Source organism: Delphinus delphis, chromosome 20 (genome assembly GCF_949987515.2).
Source record: "Delphinus delphis chromosome 20, mDelDel1.2, whole genome shotgun sequence".
NCBI classification, from domain to species: domain Eukaryota; kingdom Metazoa; phylum Chordata; class Mammalia; order Artiodactyla; family Delphinidae; genus Delphinus; species Delphinus delphis.
Window position 1 is genome coordinate 47,312,190 of NC_082702.1, and position 23,027 is coordinate 47,335,216.

The following is a 23,027-nucleotide window of genomic DNA, read 5'->3' on the forward strand; positions in this document are numbered from 1 at the left end:
TCTAAAGAAAACAAACTAGCAAAAAGGATTTATAAGCAAGGTTCATAGACGTGTTGTTTATGATAGCAAAAAATGTTAGAAACAAAAGATTAAAAAGATGTGTATCAGAAAGCCAACAGTGATAACTTCTAGAGAGCAATTTACAGACAACTTATTTTCTTTAGGTTTCTGTAATTACACATTTCCCCCAATAGGCATTTAGAACTTATGTGGTCACAAAGAACCAAAACTTCTTTTACAAAGCATGAACATGAAGAGAAAGGAAGAAAGCTTTATTAATTGCTTTATCAATCTTACATGATGGGAACTCACCTGATTCAAACAGAAACTGGAAAATCATTTGGCAAAATAAGGGATTCCCCCCTGCCAAATATTGTCTCAAACCATGATGTAGTGATGGGTTACAGTCCAATTAATAATATCCTGTATATTTCCATTTTTCCCCTCTTTCAGCTATAAGGTGTGATTCAGGTTCAGAAGCTACCAACATCTGATCTGTAAATAATCTAATGTTCACCAGACGCAGTTGTAATTTTCCAGCCTGTGGTTTCCACACGCCATGTGGATTTCACCAAAAATTCGCATTTACTTGGGGCAGGGCCACAAGAGTTTTGCGAAGAGCTAACAAAAGCTCCAAGGTTTTTGGGCAGAGCCCTGGCAAAGCAAGGCTGCTGGTGAGTAACCCCAAGAAGTGTGCACAACCTCTGCCCTCCCCATCCTCCCCTTTCCAAATACTCTCCCTCTAAGGAGCCACATGCAACCTTCCAGTTTGAACATTTTAATTATAAAGTTACAAAACATCACGGTTCTTTATACACATTTTGCATGAATATAATGTAATAAAATGCAAAGCCATGTTTATACACATCTTCAGCTATCTTTCCATACTCATTACCTTTTGGTGATTCAAACCAGAAACCATTTTTAATTTAAATCTCAAGAAAAAAACTTTAGGCATATAAACAGCCCAAAATATTAAAAGAAAAAGCAGAGGGGTCGATATTAGGATATTTTTGTGCTTGGATACTTCAAAACAGGTTTGTTTCCAAAACTCTTATTTTGGTCAGCCTGACTGAAAAGGTGCTTTGGAAATAAAAACTGAGTCTCCAGGGTAAACTGAGGCATGCACTCAGGAGTGTGTGTGTGGATGGGAGTGAAGCCTGGATCACAGAGGGCGTGTCCTTCCAGTGCCAGTGATATCTCGGTATCATAAAGCAGGTCCAGGTGTCCTTAGGGCGAGAATGGAGAATTCTCTGCAACAGAGGCCCATTCCAGCGGTCTCTTCGGCAGACACTCACTTAGTCATGAGGGTAATCTGGCTGGACTGCGTGTCATTCTGCTAAAGGCCAGGCCCGGATTGGGCTGCCTGGGCTAGCATCCTCTTTATCCCCTCCCTGCTCCTTGTGTGTCCTCTCCAAAGCGGCCCACTCTGATGGGCACCCTGTTCCTTAGTCGAGGGAAACACAAGTAGCTGGGCTTCCCGCTAGCCCTCCAAGTAAACTCTGTGGTTGTCAGGCAGTGAGAGCCAATACCAACAACAGCTCCTCTGTCACCCATGTCCTTTTCAAGAAGGGGGAGGGCTGTCAAGGAGAAGGAGTGGCAAGCGTCCAGGGTGTTGGGTGAGGGCCAAAGAGAAAGAACCTGTTGTTACACTCCTTACTTCCCCCACTGTTGCTGAGGGGCTTGTGAAAGGAACAGCACTTCTGACTGCAGCCTGCTATTCCAGGGGCCCAGACAGAGGGCAAAGAGCCAGCCACAGCAGGGCAGGGATAAAGGGCTGTTCAGCTGAGCTACCGACAGATGACTGTCTGTTAGACTCGGGGCAGGTGGATGGATGGTCCTAGTGTCCTCAAGTCGCCCACCCTCCCGCACGTGCACACATGTGCTCTGGAGCGCTCCCTTTCTCACTCTCCAGATCTCCAGTTAAAGGCCTCTCAGTGCTGGAAATCAGCTCTGAATGGGAAATTTAGATGCCCAGGAGTGGAAAGTGCTGATGATTTGCATATCTATCACCAGAGAGCCCTGAAAAGAGTAAAACGTGGTTTACAATAGGGGGAAGAAATACATAGCATGTTTCTCAGTTCAAGAGAGGAAAAGTCTTTGCTTGACCAGAGATGGGACTCTTTCCAAGCTCTCTGAACTGACTGTAGTTTTCTCCTGAAATTCAAGTCAGAGACAAAAAACAAAAGCAAATTATAGCCTTCAGGAACCCTCAGAAACATTTCCACAAACTAGTCTGTGATTATTTTTGTAGGCGCGTAGAAAATATAGAATTTGTGTAGAGGGAAATTAGAAAGGAATGTTCTTTGTCTCTGATAGGAAAAGCACACACGTGGGCAAGTTGGGCAAGTGTCCACAGGCTCTTTTCAGAAATTTCGTAAGATGACAGTCCTCAGAAGACAACAGTGAGGTAGCTCAGAGTTTTCAGACAGGGTCTTCTTAAGATAAATGCTCCTTATACAGTTCTCCCTGGGGCACTGCTGTTACAGGGATTGTGGTCACCACCTGATTTTGAAACACAAATCTTTTGATTCTTTCAAATACCCAGAGGAAGATAAGTAGGATACTGACATACTGGATCCAAGCAAACTTTATCATTTCCCAGAATCCTGGTAGATAAGTACAAACAGTTAAGGAATCACAGATGACATTTTCTAAGGAAATGTTAAACCAAAGGGTTAGTTTAGACAGAAAGTGGCAAAAATGTTTCAAATACCCTTAAGATAAAAGAGATAATAAAAGATTATTAAGATATAAATATGGATGATTCTGATCTAGAAGAATTACTCAAGAAGAAATATGAACAGGAAATGAATATTTTTTCCTGTATGAACTGCAGACAGACAGTCATTTGCGTGGGGGCTACAAATGCAGCAATTTCCAGTCTGAGGCTTCCCACATCTGTTCCTTCCTGGGACAACTGAGGAATCCTTTCCTTTTTTGAAACCCAGCTACTGTTGGCCCTTTAACAGAAAGGATATGAGATGACTTCCATGGGGTATCGGATGACAGCATTAATCACAAATGGAGCTTCTGCAGCCCTTCCCACCAGCCAGATGGGGTTGGGGTCAGTCAGGATGGTGGTTACTGCAACACAATGGGGAGTTAATCCATGAACACTCTCTTCGGCAATAAAATATTGAGGGTTATAAAAATACTCTGACCTCTCAGGCAAACTCTGCACTTCAGAACTCATAGCAAAGAAATAATTCAAAAGGAAAGAGAAACTGAATGTTCAAAGTTGCTCACATATTATTTGTTAAAATACTTGTTAAAATAAGTTAAAAACTTGGAAACAGTCTATGTGTTCTACAGTTGTTGAACGGCTAAGCAAAAGAATGCTATGCTACCTCTGAAAAGAAAACCAATTAGAACTTTGTAGCAGTGTGGGAAAATATTTATATTACAAAGTACAAAAGAGAAGAGAGATCATAAAGTGTCTCTAAACTATGATAGGAGCTGGGACTTCCCTTGTGGTCCAGTGGGGAGGACTCCGTGCTCCCAATGCAGGGGGCCTGGGTTAGATCCCTGGTTGGGGAACTAGATCCCACATGCATGCCGCAACTAAGAAGTCCGCGTGCTGCAAGTAAAAAAAAAAAAAAAAAGATCCTGCATGCAGCAACTAAGACCCGGTGCAGCCAAAATAAATAAATAATAAACTATGATAGAAGCTGTATAAAAAAATCTACACATGTACAAAGACTGGAAGGAATTAAGAAAGAAAAGTTGATTTGTAGATAAACATTTTTGTGTTCTAAAATTCTTTATTTTTGGAATAACGCTGCTAGGGTATTACATAAAATCAGAAAGAAATACTGGAATTGCAGTCCCCTCACTTGTTAAATGTCTCTGTATAGTATCTATGATGTCTGGTTGCCAAGTAATGCTTTAGATGCCTTTAGAGAAAACCTCAGACCACCAACCAGCCAGATGTGCTGAGTCAAGCACACACTCAGGGACAGCCTGAGAGCCCACCTCTTGAAAGGGATGGATACCCTCGGCCTTCCAGCTAGAACCTTGGGTGCTTTCTCCTACTGCAGCTGCTGACATGGGGTGAGTCACGCACAGTCCCTATTTCCATCTGAAAACTGTGGACAGCAACTTGTCTTTGGCTTCTTTTACAGGTATGGTGTGGGGAGGAACTCATATATCTATACATATAAACCCATCAAGTCAGCGGTGGGATACATATGGCAGTTAACTGGCACCAACCTGCCAGACCATAGGAGCAGTGGAGGGGATGGTTAGCGTGTGGGTCTTTAGATCAGGCGAAAAACGACAAGCCCTGAGCAACCTGTTCACCTTCCATAACTGAGCATTCACGGTTTTGTTTTTAATAAATAAATGTATTTATTTATTTATGGCTGTATTGGGTCTTCATTGCTGTGCAAGGGCTCTCTCTAGTTGCAGCGAGCAGGGGATATTCTCCGTTGTGGTGTGCGGGCTTCTCATTGTGGTGGCTTCTCTTGTTGCAGAGCATGGGCTCTAGGCGCGAGAGCTTCAGTAGTTGTGGCACGCAGGCTCAGTAGTTGTGGCTTGCAGGCTCTAGAGCGCAGGCTCAGTAGTTGTGGCGCACGGGCTTAGTTGCTCCGCCGCATGTGGGATCTTCCCGGATCAGGGCTCAAACCCGTGTCCCCTGCATTTGCAGGTGGATCCTTAACCACTGCGTCACCAGGGAAGTCCCAAGCATTCACTGGTTTTGATACTTTCATATGACATGGGCTCTAATTCTGTTTCTCTCCAATAACGCCATTAACCTGTAAAGTCCTTGAGAAGCAGCTGAATGAACTCTCCCCATGACTCACCGTTCCTCTCCTGATAGGCAGCAACAATGTGTGTGAGGTCGTAGTCATGGGCAAAAGGGCTGGTCCCGTTGATTACAGATACCTGGGATTCGACAGGAGGATGTGATGTGAGCACCCAAGCGGCTTCCCCTCTGGTTTTTCCTGGTGTTTTTTTTTTTTTTTTGGTACGCGGGCCTCTCACTGTTGTGGCCTCTCCCGTTGCGGAGCACAGGCTCCGGACACGCAGGCTCAGCGGCCATGGCTCACGGGCCCAGCCGCTCCGCGGCATGTGGGATCTTCCTGGACCGGGGCACGAACCCATGTCCCCTGCATCGGCAGGCGGACTCTCAACCACTGCGCCACCAGGGAAGCCCTCCCCTCTTGTTTTTCTACCCTCCTGCCCACCCAGGCTGACCTCAGAAACAACCCTCTTTTGCTTGGTGGCCCATTCCAGTATTGATAATCTTTTCTTCAAGGATGAATGAACTCCTTTGCAACAATTTAAGTCATTTACTCTCAGTCTTTCTTTTTGGAGGGATGGAAACAAGGGGTCGATATCCACCTTTAACACCTTCTACACGTTAAAAGCTATTTATAAAATATCCCTTTCTATTCCAATGGGAGAAATGATTAATTTTTTTTAAGAGACCACATTTTCAACTCCTTTGTCTTTTTCTTGCTCTTGCCTGGATTCTCTCTAATTGATCTCTTTGAAATACAGAGATGGAAATAGGATAAAGCGCAAACAGTAAGCACATAATCCTTTGAAGAAAAGAAAGATCTGCCCTCTAATATCATATTCCTGTTGATGTAATGTAATATACAAACCTTCAAATAAAAAGCGCTACATTAAGTTTATATCTTATAGTCTCCTCCTTTTTAAAATACGCATGTTGGGACTTCCTTGGTGGCGCAGTGGTTAAGAATCCACCTGCCAATGCAGGGGACATAGGTTCGAGCCCTGGTTCAGGAAGATCCCACACACTGTGGAGCAACTAAGCCTGTGTGCCACAACTACTGAGCCTGCACTCTAGAGCCCGCGAGCCACAACTACTGAAGCCCGCGTGCCTAGAGCCCGTGCTTCACAACAAGAGAAGCCACAGCAATGAGAAGCCTGCGTACCGCAACGAAGAGTAGCCCCCACTCACCACAACTAGAGAAAGCCCGCGTGCAGCAACAAAGACCCAAAGCAGCCAAAAATAATTAAAACAAAACAAAATGTATGTTGATTATAGCTAGGTGACCACGAATCCCAATTTATCTGGAACAGTCCTGGCTTATGCCGATAACAAATGATAACATCTCATATTCATTTTCTAAAGTAGCCCAGCCAGGGACTTCCCTGGTGGTCCAGTGGTTAAGACTCTGTGCTCCCAACACAGGGGACCTGGGTTCAGGTCAGGGAACTAGATCCCGCATGCTGCAACTAAAAAAAAGATCCCGCATACCACACCAAAGATCCCACACGTGGCAACAAAGATCCCTTGTGCTGCAACTAAGACCCAGCGCAGCCAAATAAATAAATACTAAAAAAAAAAAAAAACAAAAAAAGTAGCCCAGCCCAACTTATACGGGCCTCCCCGTGATAATGTAAAGGTTAGTAAAAAGTGATCAGATGCATGAGTTTTGGCCTCAGAGAGACAATTCATGGCTCCGTTACTTTCAAGCTGTGGGACTTTGGGAAAATTAATCAACCCCTGTAAGCTCCAGTTTCCTCATGTGTGAGATGAGAGTTCATTCTCACATCAACTCTGAGTGCTTACAATGCAGCAGGCACTGTTTCAAGCGCTGGGGTGAGAGAAGACAGAAGACGGCAGCGCTTTTACCACTGAGGGAGATGGCAAATGAACAAACTGAAAACCTCTCTTTCATATTTCGGGTGGAGGTAAGGGGAGTAAACCTGGTGAGGAATGATGGAGGGACAGGTAAATGTTCTTTATAAGGAGTGCCAGGGAAGGACTGTGCTCAGGAGCTTTGAACAGGGACCAGAATGGGGCAACAGGATAAGCAACCTAGAAAGGAGCATAGGGGGACAATGGCAGGACCAGCGGCTGGAGAGCAGGGAAGTTGCAAGAGAAGGCATCTCATGAGGTTGCTGTAATGATTAAATGAGATAACACATTTAAACCTCTTAACTCAGGCTGGCATGTTATATGCTTAACAAATCGTGGTTAGTATTCTTTTTCTTTTCTTCTTTTTTTAAAATAAATTTATTTATTTATTTATTTAGGCTGCATTGGGTCTTTGTTGTTGCGCGCGGGCTTTCTCTAGTTGCCAGGAGCAGGGGCTACTCTTCGTTGCGGTGTGCAGGCATCTCATTGCGCTGGCTTCTCTTGTTGTGGAGCGCAGGCTTCAGTAGCTGTGGCACTCAGGCTCAGTAGTTGTGGCTCGTGGGCTCTAGAGCACAGGCTCAGTAGTTGTGGTGCATGGGCTTAGTTGCTTTGCGGCATGTGGGATCTTCCTGGACCAGGGCTCGAACCCGTGTCCCCTGCATTGGCAGGCGGACTCTCAACCACTGCCCCACCAGGGAAGTCCCAGTATTCTTTTTCAAATATTTTACATGAACTGAAAAAGATCAACTGAAATAAATACACCGTGTGTGTGTGCCCACGCGTGCGCGCACCCAAAAACTATAAGCAATTCAATTCTTAAAAACAAAGACATATTCTTTTCCTCTCTTTTTACATGTAAATACAGGGGTATCTGTCTCCATATTTTAAAATAACTCATGGTAAGAATTCCTCAGAAATCCTTTTCTATGCTACCCACAAAGACATGCTATTTCCAATGTTCCTTTCTCCCTCTTCAAAGAACTTGACAAACAGTAACATACAAGGACTTCCCTGGCAGTCCAGTGGTTAAGACGCCACGCTTCCAATGCACGGGGCACGGGCTCGATCCCTGGTCCAGGAACTAAGATCCCACATGTCGCGTGGTGCGGCCAAAAAAAAAACCCCAACACACACACACACACACACACACACACACACACACACACACACAACAGTAACATACAGAAAGAAAAGAGATGGACAGTAAGCAATATCCTTACGTTGTACCGAACATCTAGGCCACGATGGCTTAGGGGCTGCTTCTGCTGCAGCCTCAGGTCTCCGTTCACATATAACTGGGACCCCGGAACAGCGAAGGAGGATTGGAAGAACGCCATGCTCTGCATTACGAATGTCGACATCCTCTGAAGTCATTAGAAGGAGAGACAGTATCAATTTCAGCCAGATCCAAGGGGCTCTGGGTTCTAAGTGTCACCTGTCTGTAGTTGAAGCCTAGCCATCCCTCCTATGCCTCACTCAGCCATGCAGGAAGCACTCTGCCCAGAACCCTCTGACCTATTAATAGCTCATGTAAATTAATGTGACCTCAATGAAAAACATTCAAATTTAACTTCTGCAGTGAAATCCCAAACGACACCTCTGAAAAGTCTTCTGCAGTGTGGGTTTTCCCAGAAATCAGAAAGGGGGCTCTGTTCTATTGAAAGACAAAAGGGAGAGGACTCACGTGCAGTTGGTAGGAGAAAGTCAAGATGAGCTGCACACCAAGAACGTGCTCCGTGGACTGCAGGGGAAGCTCCAGTTTAAAATGTAACATGTCCATTTTCCCATCCTGGTTCCTGTCTTCTTCTCTAGTCTAGGAAAGCCAAAAGAGGCCAGTGACCTCGCTCCTTAATAAGTCTGGGAGGAATGCATCTCACTGTTGGACGTACACAGTGACTCATAGTTCTGCCACACAGAGGCATTATCTTCCTCACCGGAAGAAAAGAGAAAAAGGGACTTCCCTGGTGGCACAGTGGTTAAAAATCCACCTGTCGATGCAGGGGACATGGGTTTGAGCCCTGGACCGGGAAGATTCCACATGCCGCAGAGCAACTAAGCCCGTGCACCACAACTACTGAGACTGCGTTCTTGAGCCCGCGAGCCACAACTACTGAGCCCGTGTGCCGCAACTACTGCAGCCCGCGTGCCTAGAGCCTGTGCTCCGCAACAAAGAGAAGCCACCGCAATGAGAAGCCCGCACACCACAACAAAGAGTAGCCCCCGCTCGCCGCAACTAGAGAAAGCCCGCACACAGCAATGAAGACCCAACGCAGCCAATAAATAAATAATTTATTTTTTTAAAAAAAAGAAAGAAAAGAAAAGAGAAAAATACATAGGTATAAGTGGATCAATCGTGGTGAAAGAGACACATATGCATGGCCCCTAAACTGCATACTTGGGCTTCTCAAATGTTCTAGGGCCAAACTGAAGAAGACCTGGAAGTGGCAGTAACGACAGTGTAAACATCTGGATGCATTGTTCTTTTTCAGTTGCCTCATTTGCTTTTTTGGTTTTATTGCTGGTGTTTTCTTTCCTTTTTAGAAACATGCCTGAGTTTGTATGGAACATTTAAATAGCATATCAAAACAGACTTCTACTTCTCTAGAAGTCAACTTTTTAAAACAGAAAAGAAAGAATCCTAATCATTATGCATTCCCCAAACAGATTCAGCAGAAAAACACCAAGCTCTATTTATATATTCTTTAACCACAGTGCTTTGATTCAGATTCTCAGTGTTGGACTGATGTCAGGGCTTTATAGCCTAGTGCATCTTTTAGTACCAATGAATACAATGAAAAAGAAAGCTAAGTAAAATCAGTGAGGCATGAAAATTACACAGGTACTTTATAAATTATGGTCATGAAAGTAGGGAAAGGACCTCCCTGGCGGTCCAGTGGTTAAGAATCCGCCTTCCAATGCAGGGGACGTGGGTTTGATCCCTGGTTGGGAATCTAAGATCCCACATGCCACGGGGCAACTAAGTCCTCGGGCCGCAACTCCTGAGCCTGCACACCACAACTAGAGAGAAGCCCCAGTGCCGCAACTAGGACCTGACGCAGCCAAAAATAAATAAATAAATACTAAAAAAAAAAGTAGGGAAAACAGAGATCCAAGGAGGGAAAAACACAAATCACAGATCCTTAAAAAACATCAGAATCCAGTCTCACCTCATAGTGACCCTAAAATGATCCTAAAATGACTAGCAGGAAAGACTCACTGAAATGTGATCACTGGTGACATGATTCCTTGCCACAACTCGGGGTCTTGTTACTACAACTGATCCTTTTCCACTGTAGGTTCCCAGAAGGATTCTGCTATGGGGTATCAGCATTCCCATCTGAATTCCCCATGTACTGATTCATTTGGTTTTCCACCATATCTTTATGTGGGGGAAGAGATTCTTTGTTCTTTTTCAGGCTAGTAAGGTCGTTTGAGATGGAGATATCTCAGTTTTCAGAACCTTTCAATCATTTCTTTCCTTCTAGACAATAATGTCCTTATCCTAGGCCTTGTTATAGAGAAACCTACCCTCTCTTTCTGTTGGATACTATTTTCTCTGTCCTGTTACATCAGCTTTGCCGGTGTAGGCGAGGGATATCTGTTACCATGGCTGACGATCAGGTTACCGAGGCAATTATGTATTAGCAATTATGAGTAGGATGGAAAAGAGTCTGTGAATTCACAGGCTTGTCTTCCTGTGAATTTTTTTCAATTGGTATCTGGGAAGATTTGGAAAACTCTCTGCAGTGGATCCATGGCTTTTCTGGATCTTTAGGGTTGGATAGGAAGACAAAGATCAACAACTTGCAAGAGAGGAGAGTGACCAGGAGGGAAATGCCAGAAGAATCCAGACTCTAACACAGTCTGAGAGGGAGAGAAACACGTTTCATTTGACCTTTACAATAAGGTGAAGGTAAGCAGAGCAAGTACTATCCCCATTGTATATATGAGAAAACCAAGGCTCAGAGAGATTAAGGGATTTATGGAGTATGGCTACTATTGGTAAAGACAGGATATGAAACCACATCTTTGACTTCAAATCTGATCCTCTTTCCAGGACTAAAATGTCCAGACTTAAACTCAAGGAGAAGATGTCGGTTAAGAAAGATCTTTTTGCAAGAAGCCAGCACACTTTTACGCCATGTTCACAGAGGACAGAGATCCAGCACAGCACCATAACTGGTATCTACTTGTTAAATCCATTCATTAACCTGTCAAATATTTTCTTTTCCTTTTTTTTTTTTTAACATTTATTTATTTGGCTGTGCTGGGTCTTAGTTACGGCACGTGAGATCTTTTTTTACTTGCGGCACACGGGATCTAGTTCACTGTCCAGGGATCGAACCCAGGCCCCCTGCACTGGGAACGTGGAGTCTTAACCACTGGACCACCAGGGAAGTCCCAACCTGTCAAATATTTTCTGAGGGCCTACTATGTGCCAGGCATTGCTTCAGGTTCTGGGAATATAATGGCAAACAAAATGGACAAAGTCCTCACCCTAATGGAGCTTACATTCCCAGCCAGGGAGGCAGAAAGTAAATCAACAGATATGTGCTAACAGGTAGTGCTAAGTGTCACAAAGAAAAATGAAGCAAACTAAAATTAGAGAATGACCAGGACAGAACAAAAATTTTTATACAAAGTATTCAGGAATACCTGACTGTCCGAGAAGTCAGGTGAAGTGAGGTGATAAGACATATAAATGTCTTGGGGAAGAGTGATCCAAGCTAATAAAGCACACATACTCTGGGTGAAAGCGGGTCAGTGTTTAACGGAGTGAGATGAGGCCAGTGCAGCTGAGCAGAGTGCATGAGCTGGAGACAGTGGAAGATGAGGGCCCAAAGAGGCCCATGGGGATGAGTGATGGTGCAAATGGTGCATCTCCCACAGAGGACCTGTCACCAAGTAAGACTCTCGCTCCCTTGGGGCTGGCAAGGTGAGTTACATCGCTGTGCTATCACTTGGACCACTGATGGAATCAATTAGCTAATTCCATTTACTTCAAACCAAGCTTAACACAAAATGCAACAGCTACAAAGGCAGGTGTTCAATGAGCTAATACTTTTTCTTAAACATTTTTAAAATATTTATTTATTTATTTTTGGCTGTGTTGGGTCTTTGTTGCTGCACATATTTGCGGCGAGCAGGGGCTACTCTTTGTTGTGGTCCGTGGGCTTCTCATTGCGGAATACGGGCTCTAGGCATGCAGGCTTCAGTAGTTGTGGCGCACAGGCTTAGTTGCTCCGAGGCCTGTGGGATGTTCCCGGACCCATGCTTGAACCCATTTCCCCTGCATTGGCAGGTGGATTCTTAACCACTGCGCCACCAGGGAAGTCCCCTCAATGAGCTAATACTTCTTTAACACAAGTTTAGGATTAGTAATTAAAATCCAATGGGTGTGTCTGGCTAAGAGAATTCATAAATCACACCATCACCTTATTTCTATAAGGTATATGTGCAATTTGGAGCAATTTTTATATCCACGGTTCATCCTGTCTCGTCCCTCTGCACACCCCAGGAGAGAAGTATTATTACTAGTAATAATTAGCAATAGTTAGAGAGGCAGGTACTGTCATCCTCTTTATATAATTACTTTGAGGCCAAGAGAGGGTATGGAACCCAATGACAGAACTGGGGTTAGAACTTAAGTTTACTGACTCCTGATTCTATAATAGCCCATAAGAACCCTAATTTCAAAGATTTCTGGAGTTAAAACAGGTAATCCTTTACAGATATGTGTGAAATCAATACTAACATACTAGATAGGATAAATACAGGCATCGTTGGATTTAGTCAATGCCCATCAGTCCACCTGTATCAATCAGGGTCCAATCAGGAAGGAAGAAATGAAAATAAACAGTTATTTTAACAGGGGAATGTAGTATAGGGGATAACTAATAACACAGGCATTAGTGGACTAAAAAAGCAAACAGGGAACACTTTTTGCAGGATAACTACCTAGGGCCAGAGAAGAAAAGGAAGAGGCTGGCGTTACCTCAAGGAGCTAGGACTCAGACCTCAAAAAGGGAGTGCTGTCAGCTGGTACTGGTACCTTTGGAGCTAGGATGAAGAATCCATGAGGGAGTCAATAAGGCAGGAGGAAAGATGTACTCCTTGCTGTTTGCATCACCCCAGCAATGGTTCTTCACCCTGGTTGCAATTTCTGGTCTTCTGCCACTCCCAGAACAAGGCTCACCATGCCTCCTACTGGCAGAATCTAACAGGGAGCCAGTAGGCAGAGGAAAATGTGGTTTTCAGTATCTCAGCATGAGCATCACAAAGGAGAGTATAGGAGGGTAGGTTTGGAGCTGAGACAAGACCTAATAACCAGCACAGCATCTGACAGTAAGAGTAGCTGTATATTTAACTAGTGCCATTGTTTCCACAGTGCCTTGACTTGCAACATTTTTCTCATCAGGGATTCTACAGTATTTGATAGTTTGCTGGAATTTTATTTGGTTCCTGTTTGTTTTCATATCTTTTATTCTCTAGAGTCATACTCTTTTCTTTTCTTTTTTTTTTTTTTTTGCTGTGCCACGTGGCTTGCAGGGTATTAGTTCCCTGACCAGGAATCAAACCCAGCTCCTGGCAGTGAAAGCACAGAGTCCTAACCACTGGACCACCAGGGAATTCCCTAGTGTCATATTCTTTTACTGAAGGTTAATTTCCTAGTTTATACCAGTGTCCACTTTACCATATACTTGTCATCATTGGGGTTTCCCATTTTTTCTTTTTAAGCTGATAGTACTCTTTGACACCAGTCTTTGGGTCTCCAGCAAAGTAGGAACTACTACTCCATGTCTCCTAGACATATAAAATCCTTGCTACCTGTATTTCAATTAACCTAAGATACCATTAATTATAAAATGTACCAATATTTTATATACCAGTAAGAAAGCAAAAATATTTCCAATTAAACTATGACACAATGCTTTCTAATCACTAAGGGTATTTATGTTATACTTATTGAAAGAGCTTTTAGATTTAGGCATATTAATATCAGATATCCTATTTATGCACATAGAAAAATATATGCAAAATAAATTGATCCAGGGATTCTTAAAACTTCTTTACATCATGATTCTTTGAATCATTTTTTGACTCAGTATTATCCATACTTTTCTATGCAAGTTTGTCCTTTGTGCCATGAAGCACACTGCTGCTTTTTTACAGCATTTAAAAAACATTCACTAAGGGAATTAAAATTCACTGGTCTGGGTTTATAAGCAGGCTTTAAAATTCTGTGGAGTTATCTTACTATTAAGTGCCTCTTGAACCTTCCCTTACCTGCTTATCACTTGGTTCTTAGGGTTAAAATGTTTTATTATTGTCTCTGGGGTTTTCTTTCAAGTTGCTGATGTCCCTTCTGCAAGTTTTGGTGCTGGTACTTTTGAGTTTTCATATGTAGTCAATGAGGACTAGCCAAGCCTGTCTTCTGGACAACAGCTATCGTAAGATACCACTGACAGGGCTTCCCTTGTGGCGCAGTGGTTGGGAGTCCGCCTGCCGGTGCAGGGGACGCGGGTCGTGCCCCGGTCTGGGAGGATCCCACGTGCCGCTGAGCGGCTGGGCCCGTGAGCCATGGCCGCTGATCCTGTGTGTCCGGAGCCTGTGCTCCGCATTGGGAGAGGCCACAGCAGTGAGAGGCCCGCGTAAAACAAAACAAAACAAAACAAAAAAGATACCACTGACAGGCAGACACATTCTGATTTCGGAGAGGAGAAAAAACATGTCTCGGACACACAATACTCTCCACTCATCTTCTTGCATCCTCTTGTAGTCTTCAGCCCCCATATTCTCTGGGTCACACATGTTTAAAGAACCAAGTCAGGCTCATTGAGGAAAAAGGTCACTCTGTGCTTTTTTTCTTCTTTCATTAGAAACAAGAAACTTGACTTTTAAAGCATTAAAAGCATAGGGACTTCAGAGACGCTGTCCAAAGTGAGCTGACTAAAGCAGAAACAAGGCCGTTTCTGACTTCTAAGGCATTTTCCCAAATTAGCACCCGCAAAGCCACCTCCAAGCATTTGGTCAAACTTTTTTTTTTTTTTTTTTTTTTTTTTTTGCGGTACGCGGGCCTCTCACTGTTGTGGCCTTTCCCGTTGCGGAGCACAGGCTCTGGACGCGCAGGCTCAGTGGCCATGGCTCACGGGCCCAGCCGCTCTGCGGCATGTGGGATCCTCCCGGACCAGGGCACGAACCCGTGTCCCCTGCATCGGAAGGCAGACTCCCAACCACTGCGCCACCAGCGAGGCCTTCATTTGGTCAAACTTTGACCTAAAACCACTGCTTCCTTGGCTCTCTGGGCAGTTTCTTGGACAGGTCGTAGTCAGTCTAGCTTTATGTTCAGAGTTAGAAGAGTATTTTGCTGCACTAGGGTTAAGAGTATAAGACACAAAAGAAGAAACCTTGGGGACTTCCCTGGTGGTCCAGTGGGTAAGACTGCACTCCCAATGCAGGGGGCCAGGGTTTGATCCCTGGTGGGAGAACTTGATCCTGCATGAATGCCTCAACTAAAAAAAAAAGATCCTGTGTGTCACAACTAAGACCCGGAGCAGCCTAAATAAATAAAAATAAATCTTAAAAAAACCCCAAGAAACCCTTGAGCTGTAGTCCTGACTGCTCAGCTGAGAGCTAGAAACTGTCACTTAGCTCTGAGTCTCATTCTCTTCATCTGTAAAATGAGGGTATAACCTCTACCTCACAAGGTTACTGTGAGGCTTAAAGAGATAATATATGTAAAATATCAATGGCTAACACTTTACTAAGTGATTGTTAAAGACCAAGTATCACATACAGGAATTTAAATGTATTATCTAATGATGAAATGCTTAGCACATGCCAGAGGCATGGTAAATCAATAGCAATTTCAATTTTATTCATTTATTTGGCCATGCTGTGGGGCTTGTGGAATCTTAGTTCCCAGACCAGGGATCTAGTCAGTGAAAGCGCGAAGTCCTAACCTGGAAATTCCCAATAGCAATTTTTATTACTATGGCTTGTAAGCATATCACCAGGATATCACCAACCTGTTTTTAAAAAAATTTAGACATAATTCACATACCATAAAATTCACCCTTTTGCTACAATTCAGTAGATTTTAGTATATTCACAAAGTTGTGTGACTATCACCACTGATTCCAATTTCAAAACATTTTCATCAGCCCCCAAAGAAACCACATACCCATCCCCACTAGCAGTCACTACCCGTCTCTCCTCTCCACCAATTAATTCCCCAAGTTCCCGGAATCCCTAATCTACCTTCTGTCTCTACAGATTTGTCTATTCTGGACATGTCATCTAAATGGAATCATACAACATGTGCCGTTTTGTGGTTGAATTCTTTTACTTAGCAAAAAGGTTCATCCACGTTGTAGCACACATCATGACTCCATTCCTTTTTGTGGTTGGGTAATAGTCTATTGTACGGATATAACATATTTTGTTATCCATTCACTCACTGATGGACGTTTGGGTTGTTTGGACTTTTTTTTTTGAATTGTTATTGCTCTTATGAATGAGGCTGCTATGAACATTTGTGCACAAGTTTCTGTGTACACATGTGTCCTCAATTTTGGGGGGTACACATATGCCTAGGAGTAGGGATGCTGGGACACAGGATAACTCTATGTTTTTTTCTTTATTTTGGAAAGAAAATCACTTTATTCTAATTAATTCACAAACAAAAGCTTGTTTAAGAGGCCAAACATCCGCCCAGCCCCAAACTCAATACCATCTCATGAGCTTCTACATGGTGAGAATACCCTCTTCCACTGCAATTCTGAAGCACAAAAGCTATTAATGATCGAGGAGAGGCTTAACTGGTGGCTTCACACTTTATATCTTCACTATCAATTATATTTTTAATGCTAAATCAACATGGTCATGAGAGATGATTTTTCATGTCTTCAGTTGGGACTTCTTGATGAAGCTAACCCGTTCGCCAATTTGCACTGTTTCAGCACCTCACTGAAACCTTCACAAAGCTTAAGGTCACCCTGGTTCAGTGCACACTCCAAAAACTATTTCACCTGAAAAAAGCATGGGCCATTCTGCTGGTGCTGTGCCGGCTGGGTTCCCTGAGGCTCCCGGTAAGTGACGTCAGGCCTTGAGGGCTCAGCATTACTTCCTCTACTGAAGCCACCAGGGAGGGCATGACCCAGAGTGTGGCGGACGCTGGCTGCAGTGGTTGCCATCTGGGCCATCAGACCTGGCTGCCGGGGAGCAGCAGCAGGGGAGCCAACAGCAGACGGTGGAGCCGCTGCTGGTGGCTGAGCTGCGGGCGCCGGCCTGGGCACGGTTCTCATCTGAGGGGCCCGGCTGGCTGGAGGGGCCACGCCGAAAGCGCAGCTTCGGCTTCCAGAGGAATCTTAAATGCGCGGCGAAGCGGGGACTAGAAGAGCGAGGATAACTCTATGCTTAACTTTTTGAGGAACTGCCAACTATTTTCCAAAGTAACTGTGGCATTTTATATACTTACCTGCTTTTAAAATTTTACTGGTTTTTTGGTTTGCTTTTGTTTTACACGGCGCTTTCTAAATTTTTCCTTTAAAAATTGTTGTCATTGTAATTTAAAAATTTTGAATATGTATTACATTCCCATGTTACAAAATTATAATGGTACAAAAGGCTATGTAGTGAAAAATTTCTCTCCCACCTTAACCTCAGCCACCTAGTTCCCTCCCCAGAGCAATCAATATTGTCAGTTTCTTTTGAATTCTTCCAGAGATAGCTGAAGCATGCATGTGTGTGTATGTAAATACACACATTCGTATATTTTGGGGTTTTTTTTTCTATTTTTATACAAATGGAAGCATATTATATACAATTTTTGTTTTTTACACTTATCAATTTCTCTTGGAGGTAATTCCACATCAATAGATATAAATCCAACTTCATTAAAAAAAAAAGCTACGTAACATTCCACTAGGTAGATGTAACAACTTTTTAAATGAGTCTTCTATTGCTACATAGGTTGTTTACCATTTTTTAAAAAATTTATTTATTTTATTTATTTATTTTTCGCTGCGCTGGGTCTTCATTGCTGCGCGTGGGTTTTTCTCTAGGTGTGGCGAGCGGGGGTTACTCTTTGCTGTGGTGCTTGGGCTTCTTATTGCAGTGGCTTCTCTTGTTGCAGAGCACGGGCTCTGGGCGTGTGGGCTTCTGTAGCTGTGGCACTCGGGCTCAGTAGTTGTGGCTCGCGGGCTCTAGAGAGCAGGCTCAGTAGTTGTGGCGCACGGGCTTAGTTGCTCCGCGGCATGTGGGATCTTCCCAGACCAGGGCTTGAACCTGTGTCCCCTTCATTGGCAGGCAGATGCTTAACCACTGCACCACCAGGGCAGCCCTGTTTACCATCTTTTGATGCTACAGACAATGCTGCAATGAGCAACTTTTTACATATGTCATTTCACATGTGTGCACAAACCTTAGGATACCTTACTAGAAGTAGAAGCAGGCACATGAATTGGTAATTTTGACATATATGGACAAACAAATATGGTCCTTAAAAGGGTTTTATCAATCTACACTCCCACCAGAGATATACAGGAGTGTATGCACAATTCCCTACAGCTTGCTCACCGTGCTACGAAACTTCAATTTTTGCCTATTTGATAGATAAAAATGATATCTCAATTATTCTTAATTTGCATCTAATTATGAGCACGATTTCATATGTTTAAGAGTTATGTGTTGAGAAATAGAATACGGCCTGCCACATCAGTAAACAAAGGATGTCACAGTCATTAGCGATTACACCCACGCTGATGGTGAGCTGGCGAGCCCTGAGGGAACTCAGGACAGAAACAAAGAATACCTGCCATCTAGCAGCCATCAGACTGCAGCCACTCCCCATGGTGCACCCTGAGGAAATTCAGGATGTGAAAACACAGGATACTGGCCCCAGACAGCTGAGGTGCATATCAAAGGAATGATTTCAGTGAGCCCAAACTCTAGCATCTTCCCATACATAGCAAAGCGCTAAATTCCTTAACTTGAGATCTAGTTTTCTTTTACTAACAGTAATCTTTTGTTCCTACTACCTGCCCTTTGTTGCAAAACTCCTGTATATCCTACCTCACCTCCTTGGAGCAGTTTTCTCAGGGTTACTAGAGATGCTGCCTCCTAGGCTTGAAGTCCTCAGTATGTCTGCCTAATAAAACATAACTCTCAACTTTTAGGCTGTGCATATGTTTTTTTAGTTCACAGTGTGTTTTGTCTTCTATAAACTGTTCATATTCTTTGCCCATTTTTTTACTAGGTAGTTGGTCTTTTAATTATAGATCTGTAGGCACTTTATGTTAGGAAAATTAGCCCTTTACAAGTGATACAAATAGTAAAACTTTTTTCCTTGTTGTCATTTGTATTTTGGCTTTGCTTATGGTTTTCACCAGGCCAATGATTTTTTAAATTATATACTTGCATTTATCAAAAAAGTTTCTTTTATGCCTTCTAAATTTTACGTCATACTTAGAGATTTAAAAGCTTTCACTCTTGGGGGCTTCCCTGGTGGGGCAGTGGTTGAGAGTCCGCCTACTGATGCAGGGGACACGGGTTCGTGCCCCGGTCCGGGAAGATTCCACATGCCGCAGAGCGGCTGGGCCCGTGAGCCATGGCCGCTAAGCCTGCGCGTCCGGAGCCTGTGCTCCGCAACGGGAGAGGCCACAACAGTGAGAGGCCCGCGTACCGCAAAAAAACAAAAAACAAAACAAACAAAAAAGCTTTCACTCATTTGTTTCAGTACTTTTATGATTTTAAATTTAATTTTGATCTATCTGGACTTTAATTCTGCTGTACAGTCTCTGAGGACTAGCGCCATCTTTACGCACTGATTTAAAATGCCACCTTTGTCATATTAGGGTCCATTTCCATACTTTTTATATAATTCCCCAAACCACACTACTTTACTTATTAGAGCTTTAAGGTATACTTTAATATCTGGTAGACCTCTTTCCCTTGTATTGATATTATCCTTTTTCTCCTAGAATTTTTGCTTACTTTTTTTCTGTACTTCCTTTATATCTTCTAACTATTTATTTGTATCTCATGATTTCAAACTGTTCTCAAACTAAGAGCTCAGCCAGCAAGGAAGCAAATAACTTACTGAGAAAGACTGTAGACAAGGTCATAAATTACTTATAGAGGCTTAGAATGGAGAGAAAAAAAAGACTAAGAAAAAGGAGCTTTGGCTTTATGTTTTACAGTGTAAAACAGCCCAGTATTAAAGAGGATTGATAGTTCTGGACACCATAAAAACAAGAGGTAGTCTTGGCTTCACAAAATCACAACACACACACACCAGAAGTAGGGGGTTGGTGGGCAGTGCTCTCAAGGGAGTGGTTTCTGGTTACAGAGATAAGAGGCTAACTAGCAATCCAACTGGGAAGCCAACCCAGGTCATGGTGGATGAACAAGTGAAAAGAACACATGAATGAAACCTAATGCTGTATCCTTGTTTTCATGATTATTTTAAGTTTTCATATTATTTCTTAGACTCAAGTAACCAGAAAGTATGACAGATAGGAATAAACAAAGGTAAAGAAAAAATTTCTACCAAAAATTTAAAAGATAAGGAATGCTAACCTAAAGTAAAACTAACAAGTTAATTTTTTGTGTGTTTATAATACAAACAAGAACAACAACCTTTGTTTCCACTTTTGGAAAGGAAACACAGGTGGAACAGAAGTACAGTGGGTTTACAGGGAAAAGGAAACGTACCTCGATGCTGGACTCTCCCCCGCAGTCACCCTTCCCCAGAGGCATTATAATCTCAAATGAGATTTGAGAAAAAATGGGCAATATGTCATGATTAGGGAGGAGCTGCGAAAATAAATTTGTCTCTACTCCGCTTCTATTTTTAAATAAATTTAAAAGACCTGATCATTTAAAGAATCAAAGTGTTCAACAATGTTTGTTACAAAAACCTGCAGGCTTCCACCCACAGGGCAACTAATTTTGCCTCATTTACCTTATTATTTAGAAATGTATCTCCATGTCTTTACACAACCTTGGCATTGGCTGGCACTTCTCAACTTCCATTTCAGGCATCCTCTATTGTCTTCCCACAAGGAGGGATGATTTAGTTTTCTTTCCCCCTCCCTTCCAGCCAGCACTGCCGCCTTCCCATCCCCCCAGTAGCGTTAAAGTCTTATTCTGGTTAGTTAACATTCAGTGTTCACCAAATTATGATATGTAAATCCTATTCATAACTCTGATTGCTTTTCCTTACTTTTATTTTTCTGGAGTTAATAATTATTTTATTTGCTTGCTTAGTTTTCTATGTATTTATACAATTTCAACAAACAGCTTCTATTCCAATTCCTCACAATTTGATGTCTAAAGGTGTATGACTTATTCAAAATCTTGTTCACTGCAGTATTCTACTAGTGAAAAAGTAAAAGCAAATCAAAAATCCACCAACAGGCAACTGTTAAATCCACTGCAGTTTTCCATATCACGAAATACTTTGCAGACCCTAAAACGAAGGTTAATTAACAAGTACTGATACATGTACCAAACTGAGCCTTTAATTTTATGTCATTATACGTACCTGTAACTCTTTAATATTTTACAATGAGCATGCATTTTTATAGTCAGGAAAAAAAAGGAAATTTAAAGTAATCATAAAAATAATCGGAATCATATTTTGTTTGCGGTTATTCATATGACCAATCAGATTTTAAAATTTTTGTCATTTTGTTTAGTTGCTGGGCAAAAAGTCAATTTTTTTTTTCCGCTGCACAAATTTGACTGTAGGCCAATCATCTCAGAGATGTCTAAAGAGATTCAACTTTGGAAGAAGGAAATCCAGATTTTTCCTACTTCTAAAGGAAAATGTTTTCACAAAATGAGTGTAAAGGGGGTGATTGTATAGGAAGCCCTCACTTATCTTGAACCAGATACTAGATTACAGACAGTAAAATGCTTCATTTTCATCCCAGACAGCGGCAGGATGGAGCGGCATCTAAGGAGGCGAGCCCAGGGAGGCGGGCCTGGGCCAGCAGCACATTCTGCGGAGGTTGCTTAACCAACCAGCACGTTGGCTTCCGCGTGTCAGTCTGCCTAAAAATGCCTGACCTTTCCGTTCCTACCGAGTGCTGATGCACTACTGCAGCTGCACGACGGGGTAATTAACTAGACCACCACTCGGCCTTCACGACTTATAAGGCAACTTTCGCGACCACCCTTCCATTAGGAAGGGGCAGGCCCACGGAAATGACGGGGTCGGACACAGGTTGCCCCCCAGGTTTCTAGCCTCTGTATAGGTCACAGACGCTGACAGCTGTAGCTAACTTTATTGGGGTGGTGGACGGCTTGGAGAAGTCGAATGAAACAACAAATTTGCTCCCCAGGAAATTAAACATAAGCTCGGGTCAGTGAACTTGTGCACAGAACTTCCCGTGGGTTCGTGACTCCCTCAGACCCAAGCCGGGCTCCCCCGGACACAGGGGCCGGGGCTCCGGCCGCGGCACGCCCTCCCATCCCTTCCCCCATCCCCACCGCAGCCCAGTACCGGCGGGCGGCTGGGCCCAGGCGGGAACCACGCACCGAAACGAGCGGGACGCGCAGGTGATCCCCCTGCAGCCGGTTGAAGGCGGGAAACGTGCTCCAGGCTAGGAAACCACCGTGCTCGGGTCCTAGCAAGGCCACGAGCAGCACCTGGTGCTGGAAGCGCACGGTCGGCTGCTCCTCATAGCTGCTCCGTTTCAGCCAAAACCCTGAGGTAAAAAGGGCGGGAGGCGGAGGGGCCGAGGTCAGGGAAGCCGGCGCGGTCGCCGCGGAGAGCCGCGTCGCGCACCGGCCGGGGGGCAGGCTCACCGTGGCTCCGGAAGGCCACCAGCAGCGGCGGGATGTACGTGAGCGCGGCGGACAGCATCAGGAACAGCGCGGCCTTAGAGCAGAGCCCCGCGCGGTAGCCCCGCTCCACTGGGTGAGAGAAGAGCTCGTAGAGCGCCATGAGGGCAGCCGTGAGTCGGGCCAAGAGCTCGGGATTCCTCGGCGGTTCCAGAGATTCGACAAACTTTGGCTTCTCCTGGTTGCCATAGCCTTGGTCTCCACGGCAACCGACGGGGCAGGGAAAGGAACCAATAGCAAGGAGACGGGCTTCGGTAGGGGTGGGGCTAACGGGGCGGCGCCCGCAACTGAAGTGTAGTCGTCGCTTTACGCATTACTTGCGCTTTCCCAAAGGCGGACTGTTTCTGTGTACCAAAGTCGTAGCCATCGCCTGTGTTAACATTTTTGTAAAATAAGATTTGCATAAGTGTTGACTTAAAGTAAATACTTGCATATGTGTCATCTGTTAATCCCCAATATGGTTCATTGTGTACTTAAGCCCAACCAGTCACAGCACACCCTACATTGGAGGAAAACACAGAGAACATAAATGTGGCCGTGGTCCTGGACCTGATCCTGC

The 23,027-nt window shown here is 43.8% G+C and overlaps 1 protein-coding gene and 1 pseudogene across 1 annotated transcript; both read right to left on the bottom strand.

The window, feature by feature from the left end:
- On the bottom strand, positions 1–22,704 carry TMEM231 (transmembrane protein 231). Its single transcript, XM_060000751.1, has 7 exons — positions 22,433–22,704; positions 22,163–22,332; positions 8,301–8,429; positions 7,837–7,980; positions 4,806–4,887; positions 2,982–3,087; positions 1–2,620 (listed from the first exon to the last, which is right to left on the bottom strand). The coding sequence occupies exons 1-7, from the start codon at positions 22,569–22,571 to the stop codon at positions 2,440–2,442; spliced, it is 951 nt and encodes a 316-aa protein (XP_059856734.1). The 5' UTR covers positions 22,572–22,704; the 3' UTR covers positions 1–2,439.
- Positions 16,525–19,433, bottom strand: LOC132416905 (coiled-coil-helix-coiled-coil-helix domain-containing protein 2 pseudogene; annotated as a pseudogene).
- Positions 22,705–23,027: the final 323 nt, after the last annotated feature.